The sequence below is a fragment of the Hesperophylax consimilis genome, chromosome 6 (assembly GCF_061612785.1).
Source record: "Hesperophylax consimilis isolate HC1 chromosome 6, BYU_Hcon_1.0, whole genome shotgun sequence".
NCBI lineage: Eukaryota > Metazoa > Arthropoda > Insecta > Trichoptera > Limnephilidae > Hesperophylax > Hesperophylax consimilis.
Window position 1 is genome coordinate 24,391,960 of NC_142841.1, and position 13,001 is coordinate 24,404,960.

Below are 13,001 nucleotides of genomic sequence, written 5' to 3' on the forward strand. Positions count from 1 at the left end.
GTTAATTTTTGGCTTATCTGCTTCCCACGAAGTTCGCCCCTGTACGTGTCTTAACTCAAATGCCTTTAAACAAAACGTAAGGCACAATGCCATTCATAAATCTGCCGCCTCCTACCACTCGTGATTTCATTAAGACGAAACACGGTTTCATTTGTCACAAAACTCGTAACTTTGCTTTATATTCTAGGCGCTTCGTCAGTAGACGTGTTTCCTCTTAACTACACATTTATGGCTAAGTTTTTGTTGCACCCCCAAAGGGTCGAAGCAAAGTTCTATGGGTACCTGACTGAAGTCTCGGTTGTATGTTTTTTTTTCCATGATGGTATGCACGCAACATGAATCTATTTAAAACGCGTAGCTATTTTGCATGTGGTTTTTTTTTCTGTTTTTTTTTGAATTCTCGCGTGACTATAATTTTTTTCGTTTTCTTTAATAAATAATAATCCGTATGTGTGGCCGGTTATCAATAAGCCTTGATAAAACTTGAATTGGATTAAATCCGGTTTATTGAATTGGACACGCAACCTCCCTAAAACTGCACTTACGTGTCCTAGATGTTCATCGACATTTCCGCACAAATATATGACTAAGTCATCCAAGTAGTAGCTTTGCGAGACTACCTATCTTTTGTTTTAATATTCGTATTGTACCGAACGTGTTTTGTTTACTTGTTGAACTAATTGAAACGGATTTATTTATTCTTATTCACAGAATTTAGTCACTATTTCACGCTGTAGTTTTTCTCACAATATCACTGTTTTCACTTTATTCAAATATTAAGTTAGATTATATCCAATGGTTGTAACTATTCACTTCACAAGAACACTGCATTTATTTCACCGAAAAACATCCGTTACGTAACGAACTTAAGTATTTGATAGTAATCACCGGTAATGTTCACTGTAGGTTCAATGAACTCGTCGTGGTACGCAAACGTATTGTATCCCTGCTTGTACTCACTACGTTTAATTTAAACCTTTACGAAAACATAACAAAATAATTATTATCTCCCCTCTCTCACTATCCCGGCTGTCCCGATTCGTAACCAAGTCAAATCTCACTAGTCTTCGGTTTACCTTATTATTATTATTACCATCTCACACTTTCTCCCTCTTTATATTGCTTGCTAGGTATCGAAAAACCGTTATCTACCGACCATTTTGTAATATACACATTCCGAGACTACCGATGTCTGCACGCATAACGTTTCCAAACTACGTCGTACAAAAGCTCATACAATATCTGTTATCTGTTATCACCACCCATTGCGAAGTTTAACTCTATATTAAGAGGATAGACGGATCCCTTTTGTATGAAAGCTTGTATTTTCGAAGCTGTTTCCTTCAAAATGTTCACCGGTTAGGTTTCCCCTTAATATCACGCTATCCAAAGATAACAAACCGTTTTTATGTACTACAAATCGTCTCGCAAATGCTCGGTGGATATTTTTTTCTTTCTAAGATTTATGACCCGACCGTTGTAAATCATGAAAAGGTCTATTAGTTCCTTTTAGCTTGCAATAATTTTCAAGTGACCATCGATAGGTCTCTTCGAAACGACAAACCGATATTAGTACGGTTTTTACCCACTTTCGTAAGGCATTTAAAATGTTTGAATAATATTCATTTCATATTATTTTTTTTTCAAGCGGTCTACAAAATACTAGTCAGATGCTTTACGTTTCACCATCTAAATGCGAGCCCTTCTCAAATTATGATCATTTAACTGATTTGTATATTTTTTCCTTATCGAAGGTTGGCGTACATTTCGCAATATCAACTAATACAAACCTCCACTCAAATAAAGATTCCGTAATTAACTTGTCTATTTATTTATTTTCTCTTTTTTTTTCTCATGAAATGTTGATTAACATCAGCTTACGTTTTTTTTTTCCATTTAACTGTGTAACCTTTCCCTTTTATTATTAGTCTCGTGAAAGTACTCAATTTATATTATTCATTACTAACTACCGTATTGTGTATTAATTCTCTTTATTCATTTGTACGGCGCGCCTGAGGCGACTTTACCCAAAACGGCGCCACACGAGTCCCAACAAACAGCCGACCGACATCCCTGCCGTGTTCAGAGCGATAAATCTACCACCGGCTGTAGATACGTAAGAGTAGGTAACCTTTTTTTTTTTGCACTATTGTCCGGCGCCTCGCCGTCTCCATCGTAAGTAATTAAATCATAAATGACACTAGAGTCTAACAGTGCGTCCAGCTTAATTTTTGTTCACCTGTCTAGACTATTTTACAACTGACCCACATTCGTTTCGACCTATTTTTTTTCTATTCGCTCCTGACATGTTTTTTTTTTTTTTTGAGACACCATACTCGTACCTCTATCGCTTATAAGGTCAATGAAGCCACCCCAACTTGTAAAACTCTCGGCTCCTGGTTCTCAAGGCACCAAATGTGTTGACTCGACCCCCTAATTGTCCTAACTCGCTTGAATGAGGTTTTTATACCTCCTTCTCTCCAGCGTTCAGTTTCGCTTTTGCAAAACGATATCGTGCTGGGCCTAGCTAACTCTGAATATTCCCCGCCCCTGTGGTATCGCACACAGTAAAATAAGGCCTACGCTTTGGGGTTGATCTACAATAAATCCCTTAACTTCACGTTGTGTGATTTGTTAATTCGAAGTCCCCCCCGCTATGGGGTGGTAGGTATTTAATGTCTCCTTTCTGTGGTAACTCCCGGTTCTTTTTAGCCAAAGCGTGGGGAAAACGTCCATCGACCCTCAGCGAGTTCTACAAGGAACGAGTACGTGTCTCACCTAACTTTCGAATACTGGACCCTATTACTAATCGACCTAACAGCTTATATCATATCTTTACAATTTCCTTGTATCCCCGCCCTTACCTAATGTCCCCGTGTTTATAAATTCTAGATTGTGACATAGAACCGAACCCCCCCCCCCCCCCCTCTTGTGTACGGGCTATTAAACCCTTCGTTGAATAGTGTGTTGTTTCCGCATAAGTACTGGGACTCTCTCGTCGACCTCTGTAACGATGTACTAAAACTAGATAAATGGATTTAGCTGTGGTTAGTAAACTTTGGGTGTTGCGGATGGAAGTGGAAACGAGAGAAAAGGAGATGGGAACGGATTAAATGACGAGAAAAAAAGGTTTTTTTTTGCAAACTGGGTCGGCACCTCACTGCCCCAAATGAAATGGTCGCTATTCTTCCAAATGCAAAACCCCAAGAACCAATACGTGTCTGGCTTTCCCCGAGGTCTGGTCTAACTTCTTCTTATAGTCGCCTTGACACCTCCGGACCGCTCACGTCAGAGGGAGAGATAATGCACCTGTTGGAATATCCCAAATCACCCCGCCCCGCTTCCTCCAACGGACTACTTTACTGACTGTAAAAGGGGAATTTTCATTGCGTCCCTTATCATGATGCTAAACGCGTGCATGTTTCAAATAGGTTTGTTCTGGTGAGGCTTTCAACGTCCACTAGCCGCCAGGCCTACTATCCACCTCACGAAGGTTGCTGCAAAGGATCTCGAGGGTTTTCCAGTCGAGTTGCATCAACCTCCGGGTAAACCCCGCTTTAGTATGTGTTCGTCCTCCGATTTTGAACCCTCGTTCATCACGCCGACGTCCCCTCCACGCGATTTTGAAAGACTTGGAGCCCGTTCAATTAAACGCCTTCGCAGCGAACCAAGGCCCAAACATTCCAACTTGACATTAATTTTCATACTGCCTTCTCGTGTCCTCTCATCCGACCCGGCTCCGCGAAAAGGGATGACCTCCCGAACTCTTCGTGATTCTCCATACAACGTTGACGCCCCGAAATCGCGTGATGAGGAAAGTAGAAAATCTTCTGAGCCGAGGAAGTTGTGTGCTTTCCCAAGACAGCTTACGGACAACATACTCCAACGGTGAGTTCTAAGCCGAGGCCAAAGGTATTTAGGAATTTGTTAGTGAACATATAAGGTTATACAAATATTATTAATTTTATTTTTTTATTTGTTTTGAGCATGAGTTGGTTGCAGCTAGTCGCTTCCATGTTGATTCGAGGTGCCTCTGCGCGGCTGCCAACTCGGTAGAATGTACGACTTTTGTCGTCAGGCACGGACGTCGAGTGATTTATGGGGTCCCTTTTTTTCCTTTTGGGTCGTGTGTCGCCACTAACTGCTTACAAATAAGTGGGTCATTGGCCTCGTGCTAAACACAGCTGTTAGAAGCAAGCAAACAGTTCTAAATGTGATACTATTTTATCAGTTGCAGCCCCATCTTCGTCGCAATTTTAACGTTCTGGAAATATATATTCATGCAAGATCACTCACCCAAAATCGTTATATTACCAGTCCAGTCGGGATATCGACGACATGTACATTAATCCACGTCCAGGGGCTGTAGGTAGGATGTAGAAGCCCCTAAGCCGTTAAGGGTTCGTATTAAATTCGAAATCGGTTCTCTATGTCACCCGTCTACTCGCCGGTAGAAACTATAACCATATTGTATCTAATTTTTCTAGCTAAAATTTCTACTTTCATACGCCGCTCCGTAGATAGCACATAAATTACCTGATACTGGAATTCGGAATGTTTAAGCGGATCATTTCTTTCAATAGAATGGTCTCTTCCTCCCTAACCGTAAATTGATAGTTGACATGCATCGGTATCTGTTGGCCTCCACTGTACCTAATCTAGATATCTCTCCCTATCGACTATTTTAGAGTATCTAAGTAAGTATTTGCCGAGATCTACCCAGAACCCCCTTCCCCTCCCTAGAACCTTTCATATATTATCTGCCACGTTCACTTCGATTTTTTCACTCAATTCTTATATCGTGTAGACCGTTAAAACCTTCCCGTGTTCGCAAGGAAAACACTGTCTATACCCCCAATTCAAATGAGCAATTTACCCTACGTTTTATATATTGGAAATTAATTATTATTAATTTTGACCAGAAGGTCCACATGTGATTTACGAATGATGTATTTAGCTCTTATTAAATTCTATTCTCCGAGTAAATTCATTCGCCGCGTTTCTACACGATTTTTATTATTATTTCTTTTTGATCAATGTACGCTGTCTCTTCAATTTCACAATAAATTTAGAACTTTGACTTAGCCGTTTTCGTCTGGTCATTTGATAATTATTATGGTTCTCTATTTTTTTCTCCTCTAATGGCACACGCGTTATTATTAAACATTACCGCAGTCGAGTTTCATCGTTTTATATTAGTCTGAACCAAGAGACTCCAACCCGTGAATTTAGTATCGTCTAATTATGAGTTTACCCTTTTTTTTTGGTTGAATCTAATTAAATTTTAAAACACTTCAATTATTTCAATTAATATTAAAACCACAACTTCACTATATTTAAAACTCTATCAGTTTAGTTTAAAGATAGCACACCAAACTGTCGCGACGTTAAGTTATCGAAGCCCGACTCCAACCAAGTTAAAACGAAAAAGCCCCGATTTCCTCCGAACAACGCTATTTAATCATGTTTTTTCGAATAAATCGACTTAAAATTTGTGCGACTTTCGCCTTTATGAATCCAAGGTTTCACTTCCCGTTCAGTTTAGAATTGCATAACCCCGTTTCAGGATTTTTGGCCCCCGCCTGCCGAGTTGAGGTAGACACCTACCCCCCTGCCGAGACGGGTACAGGCGTGTACTCGGTGACCTGACTTCCGGGCGCCCTCCCGTAAATGATTTTCGGCGATGTAGATTATTGCGCAAAATTATTTGATTATTTTTTCTCGTACGCGTGTTGTGTCCGTAATATTGGTTGATTTCCGGCCTATAGACTAGGTGTAGCTCATTTCTATATCGTTGTTTTCGAAATCTTTCCGAGAAATTCGCTATTGATATCGATAATATAATCGATAAATTATCCCAACTAACGGAAGCTTTTCACCTATTATGTCCAGCGCTTGCGCAATCCAGTATCCTTCCTTGTGTGCTGCCTTCTAGCATTTGATTGGTGTCTACACGATCCGTGGGTGATCCCAGGACACATATACCTTCCTCTCGGTGATGACATACGTAGGCATTCGTTCCAAAATTTGATTCGACACGTTTTTTGTAATTTCGCCTACCTGTTTTGACTCTTTTCGTGATATCCGCCGCATATCTTCTGGTAATTTTTCGTAACCCATCGCTGTCCACTACCCGAGTCGGTGACACCTCTTCCATCATGAGCTAAACTACCTTTCGGGTTTCTTTTCGATTCCTGGTCCTTCCTTTTCGGTGATCTACGCCCAGTACATCCCTGTTTTTACAGTTTTTTTGCGTCTAGTTTTAGCCCAACCCATATACCCCTTTCTCGCTCCATCCAGGAATTTCAATATATTATCCTCGTAACTTTGTTTACGCGCAAAAAAAGGTCGTAAAATTTTGATCGTTAATCAAAGACTTCGTGACCCATTAACTTTTATGTCTTTTCTTAATTACCCAACTTGCATCTCCCCCGTGTTAATATAATTAGGCAATTTCGGCCAAACATCCCATCTTAAGTTAAAATTCGTGTCCATTGTCAACACTTGAAATAGCACTCAGAACCTCAGCGATCGTAAACAATTCTCTCTATGAGGATCACCTCGTAATATGTCTTCTGGACCAAAACATTCTAAAAAACCATCTTCTTTCGCCAAACCGTCACCCCCCTGTTTCGTTATCGCTGGTTGGGTATCGCTTCGTTTCTACCTTAGAATGCAAATTTATCGTCGTTCTCCAAGTGCCCTTACACGCATCGTGAGACCGGATCCCAAGGTTAGCTCAACAGTAAATCAACCTAGAGTGTTTCGTGTCTTTAGACCGCCCTTAGTCTCCGTGATTGGCGAAAAATTATTTAATTGATTTTGGGAATGATCTGATTCGTTGAGCTCCATCACGCCTCTTTTCAATTATTACGTGGTTAACACCTATTACCGACGTAGGTTTCTATAATAAAACTTCTAGTATGTCCCAAAGATGTCCATAGTCTGTTCGTTCCTCCCTATTCTCTGAACGTATTTTAATTTATGAAAAAAAAAATTCTTTACGTTCCTTTACCCCAAACAGGTCCATTACAACTTTAATGCCTACCTATTTAATGATAATCCGTATACGACAATTTCACATTTGAAAAAAGAATCTTTACGGAACCATAGTCAAAGTCACCTGGTCAAAGATAGGATTGGTTGATTCACAGAATTTGAACAATTCATCAAATTTCAAAGTTAACTTTCAACTTCAAATTTGTGAAACAATCCGTCCTTAGCCATTTGGTCAAAGTAAGGCTTGCTTGAATGTTTAAGTGGATGCAGCAGATTTTCGAAAACGGAAACGGAACAAACATATTTACAGACAGACGAAATTCAAAACTGTCAAGATAAAACCGGACTTCTCTATGCTCAGTCGATAATTGTATAATAAAACCATAAACAAAACTTAATTAAAACCTCTCTCCCTAGCTGCTATTGCATGTCGATAGGATGCGAGAGCTGATCTGGCAACAGCCATTGCCAATTTATAAGTGGCAGAAGGAGATATTCTCATTGAAAGGGCCGAAAACCATCACAGGTAGCAACAAATTTTACAGACGGAGTCGATACTTAGACTTGTAGTGCGTTCAGTGACTGTTGCTCAGATATTCTTAATTTAAAATATATACACCATAAAACAATTGCAAACACGAGTATGCAATTAAAAATAAGTGAAAAAAAACTGTGACATTACAAGTAGCGGCTGCGCAGCCTTTTTAATACAAAACTTAAATTTGGATTTGAGGCCAAAATACCCGACCAAACAGATTTTTTTTATAATCAAAAGGCATAACAAATATCAACTAAAAGCCATAATAAAAACCAGGTCTTCAACAAATAAAACACTGAACATTCCGATAACACACACCACACATGGACAAAGACACTTTCAATATTACGCAACCAAACATTTTAACAGTATGCCCATTACTTTGAAACAATTAATGACTACAAATACATCTACAAACTTTCTCAAAAAACATATCGTAGCCTGGATAAAAAATCAAGATATTCACTTCAAAAGATTATAATTCCAAACCAAACATAACTAAAATATAGTAAGTAAAATTAAATATTATACACGTTCTTCAAGAATTATCCAAAAATACATACACTCACATATAAATGTGTGTTTTCATGTTTCAATATATGTCTGTGAAAAAAAAAAGTTTCTACTACAACACATAAATACCTGTCACACTTAATCACAAACACGTTAACACCTCAGCACAGGTTCTCCTTGTGAGGTGTTTACGTAACATACAATATCACTCACACAGAGTTTTACCTATATCAACCTATATTATTTTTTATACCTTTTCTCTGTACTACAATATAAACCACTGTAATCATTTGTAAAATGTGTATTCAAGAATAGACATAAATAAATATAATATCTAGTACGGATATAAAGGTAATGAAAAATAGCCTACAATATTGCATAGCAAATAATGAGGTTACAGCCACTGACCTCAGAATATATAGAATTGCCCTTACATGTAATTCAGATATGACGTCACCATATTTTTGGCACCATGAGGGTTCGAGAATGCTTTGAAATATATACGACATTTTTCTTACGTTCAACGCCGAAGAGAGCGCATTAAAATAACTAGACCCTGCGCAGTCCACCGTGGGACTTTTCTACGCAGGATCTGAATCTTCATTTTAAAACGAATCGCCTGGTGTAGCGATGCTAAAATTGAGTGCGGTTGAAAAATTATAAAGCATTTTTAAGTATATAACTACATGGTATAGCAAAATATTAAGGTTTGGAAACAAGATCCAATTTATGTTTACCCAATTCGGGATGTATAGTTAAGTTTTTCACGCAGCCAGCAATTTGCGCACCATTGTAAAAATAACTAGTAATCAGTAACTAGATTTTATATTTGCGCACTAAATTGTCATAATGCGAAGTGCTTGTATTCTGCCAGATTCATTTATTGACAAAGACACGCGTATGCCATTACCCATCCTTCTCAAAACTTGGTTTGTTCCCCTCGCCATTACAGGCAGCTCTGTCTATTTCTTACTCCGTGGGATATGGCGGAAAGGTGTATTTATATATTTGCAATGGATTCCATCTCATGGGGGGATACAAGAGAATAAAGAAGCAGATTTGATGGCAAAAGAAGGTGTGTAAATGGAAACGTATATGACTGGACGCCAATTGCTGAATATTACCACAAACAAATAAATTCGATGTGTGATCTGGGCAGGACTGATTCCGAAATGTTACTAAAAATATAATTTGATAATTATTTATCACGAACGCCTCTATGTATCTTTTTTGTGTATATTTTATATATCTTCGTTTTAACATACTTATTTTATATGGTCTTAAATCCTGTATTCGTCTAGGATAACATGAAACCTGTACATTTGACTGTCCTAAAACGGGAATCCTTCTTAGTTGGACAGTCAAAAGCATAAAATGTGATCAATATTATATAAAATAAATGTGGAAAGATCATTTTGAAACCTTTTCTACTAACAATGGAGTTTGATACAGTTCACTTAAGTTAATCCGAATAGATCAGATATGAGAATCATTTTTATACTTGGATTCGGACATGAAGTAATGGGAAGAATATTGTGTTTGATAGGCCACCCTAATTCTTCAATTTCCTCGATATGTGAACAAATTGAAGATGTGCCTTAAATACAAACAACAGAGAGTGACAATATTGATGACCATCGAAAGTTCCGAATTTAATAGCTTCAACTAAGTTCTACGCCATAGCCAAGAATGGTGAAATATTTTATAGTGAATTCTTACATAGAGGACTAGATACTTTTGAAAGAAAATTAGATATAATAGTAACAATATAATAATATTGTAATTTAAAAACAGATGACAAAAATGAGAACACTATGTGAGTCAGAAGCCTCGATAATGTTAATGACGTAGTAAAATAATATCCACACGTAAAAAAATTGTAGAAAATTTAATACAAATGAACAACCCCTTAGCTTAATACAGCGCGTAATTTGTAAACGTACCCTTCTCTTGCTCTTGACATTCTCCAGTTGCCGCTGGGTGCACTCTCCAATGCTCTGCGATCCCCACAGCTCCACACCCACGCGGGCATACGTGAAGGTCATGGAACCTATCGGCAGGAAGTACGTGAGGATGATGAAAGCCACGTTATATCTGAAAATAAAAACGTCCGAATTAAATTCCGTGTCGAAGATTCAGCGGTATCATTTTTCAAAAACAGAAAATTAACAAAACGGAACTCAAGAAAAATAACGAACATATCAAACCTAAGCTAAGATTATTTAACCTTATTTAACTTAAACTTAACCTAACCTCAACTGAACATAATCCAACCTAACATAACCCAACCTACCTTAATCCTTTTTTAGGCACCATGGTATACGCTCCTTACCTTTCTTCTTTCTGGGAATCACATAATATTTTTAAATCAGGACATTGATTAAGTTGTATACGGTAAACCATAGTTAGCGGTGTTTTGTAACTCAATTTTTATGTTACAGCTTTCAGATGCTTTAAGTAGTTTATGATACGTAATTTTTTTTACTTTGACTATAGTGAATTACTTAGAATTCCTCCAAAGAGTTTGGTAACTAAATTAAATTAAAATAAAGGTAATTTTTTTAGTTCTGTTTTCAGAATAACTTCAATTTTATTTTTGTGCATTGTTAATTATGCATAGTTGATTGGTTTTCTTCAAGTTTCAGCATTGGTCTAATGAATTCTTTAAGACCTTTACTGGGCAATATGATAAATACTTCCTATACGTGGCTTTATATGTACATAAAAAAACACTTCTAATCTTTCAGAGAGTATATCCAATTACATTGAATTACTTAGAATAATAAAGCTAGATAGCTGGGGCCTTTCTAGTTAACCTACACTAAACTTAACCTAACCTAACCTAAATAAAATAACTACACATCAGGCTGTTTTCCCGCAGGGACAGGCAGAAAGGACAAACCGCCCCACACTCCTTGCTTCACATTTGTTCAGTCGCACTGTTCTGTTATTCTTGACTTGACCCGACTCAAGTATTTGACTGTGCCCTGTCTTCCTCTCAAAGAATAAAACCTAATCTAATTTAACTTATTATCTTGTCATGTTTTGTTTTGTCTCATTTCTGTTACTCATAATACCATTACCAATTTCCTAACACTATTCACAGAAAAATATCCTCAAATAAACATTAGATTTATAGACCGTCAAGAAAGTCTAGAAAATTTTGGACGAAGCTGCGAATGTATAAATAATTTGGTAAATATTCGGAATCGCTGGACAAGGATTATATGAAATATTTTTAAATAAAACCTTCTGATATACCTTAATTACTATAAAAGGAATCTGACTGCATTTGGGATATTTTTAATTTTAGCATTTTAATTTTTAATTACGTAAATCGAAAATTCACTTTCGTTGTATGGGATGACAGCTGGAATGATTTCTGTTGATGACATTTTCTCTGGTTGGTATTCCTGATACGAGTAGCTAGAATTTGAATCATTTCGGAATGCAAATTCTAGTTAGGTACTGTTTTTGCCAAACTCGAAAAATAAAATATTTTTATGTTACTTAAAAAACTTAAATTATTTATATTTAGGTAATATTATAATTATTGTTTTATTTAACCTAAACTATAGTAACCTAACCTATAATAATCAAACCTAAACTAACCTAACCTAAATCCTAACCTAACCCATAATAATCCAACCTTACCTAACCTATAATAATCCAACCTAACCTAACCTAACCTATATCCTAATAATAATCCTACCTAACCTATAATAATCCAACCTAACCTATATCCTAATAATAATCCAACCTAACCTAACCTAACCTATATCCTAATAATAATCCAACCTAACCTATAATATCCAATCTATCCTAACCTAACCTAAATCCTAATAATAAACCAACCTTACCTATAATAATCCAACCTAACCTATAATAACCTCACCTTTTTTAATTTTTCTATTTTATAAAACATACCTAAATATCTTTATTTTATTTTTCGAGTTTGGCTAAAATAGTACCTACCTAGAATTTGCGCATGGTAAAAAATATAGCCACTCGTATCAGGAATACAAACAAAAGAAAATTTTATCAACAGAAACCATTCCAGCTGTCATCCCATACAACGAGAGTGAGTTTTCGATTTACGTAATTAAAAATTAAAATGCTAAAATTAAAAATATCCCAAATGCAGTCAGATTCCTTTTATAGTAATTAAGGTAAATCAGAAGGTTTTATTTAAAAATATTTCATATAATCCTTGCCCAGCGATTCCGAATAATTACCAATAATTTTAATTAGCAACACCAAAATGGTTGAAAGAAAAATAAAGTATTTTAAAAAAAAGCATGGTTAAGTGAATATATTTACATCGATATATATCGGGATTTAGAAATTAGTGGTACCTAATATTCAAACTTGTTAACACTTTTAGCATGAGTACCTTCATGATCAAATAAGGCATTCAATAGACATTACATCAGAGCAACAACTATGGAGAAGAAACGGGCACTTTTAGCAATAAAAAATTGAAACCATTTTTTCTGTCCATTGTCAATCTGTCAGATTTGGAATTCAAACTTAACTCCACATTTGAAAATACTATAATTTGATCTAAAATCGATGTAACTCGGTGTTGCCGTAGTAACGACAAAAATTGTTCCATTTTAATAATTTTCAACAATTTTTGTAATAACGACAAAAAATGTTCCATTTTAATAATTTTCCAGACTTTTTTGATGAATACACGGCGTCCAGAAATTCGTACAAGCGCGGTATATTGGAGGAATCTACATTTAGAGTCGATTCCGCGGTATAAATTCGTTGATTCGAGTTTTCGTTATCGAGTAAATCGAACCCGATTTTTTTAGGACAAATAAAAAAAATCTGTCGCTAATGGTATCAGATATGTTTTAAAATACATTTTTTTTTGTATGTGATATAATATTCACCAATTTCACGCTTGTACCACTACTAGTTTTCTAACACCATGTATATGCTG

The 13,001-nt window shown here is 36.6% G+C and overlaps 1 protein-coding gene across 1 annotated transcript in view; it reads right to left on the reverse strand.

Annotated features, from left to right (window-relative positions):
- The window catches only part of LOC149423118 (tachykinin-like peptides receptor 99D), a 563,330-nt gene that overhangs the window by 78,901 nt on the left and 471,428 nt on the right, over positions 1 to 13,001 (reverse strand). Inside the window, exon 5 of the mRNA XM_089633048.1 lies at positions 9,994 to 10,144. Within this exon, the coding sequence (XP_089489174.1) occupies positions 9,994 to 10,144 (151 nt within the window). The remainder of the gene's footprint in view (positions 1 to 9,993; positions 10,145 to 13,001) is intronic.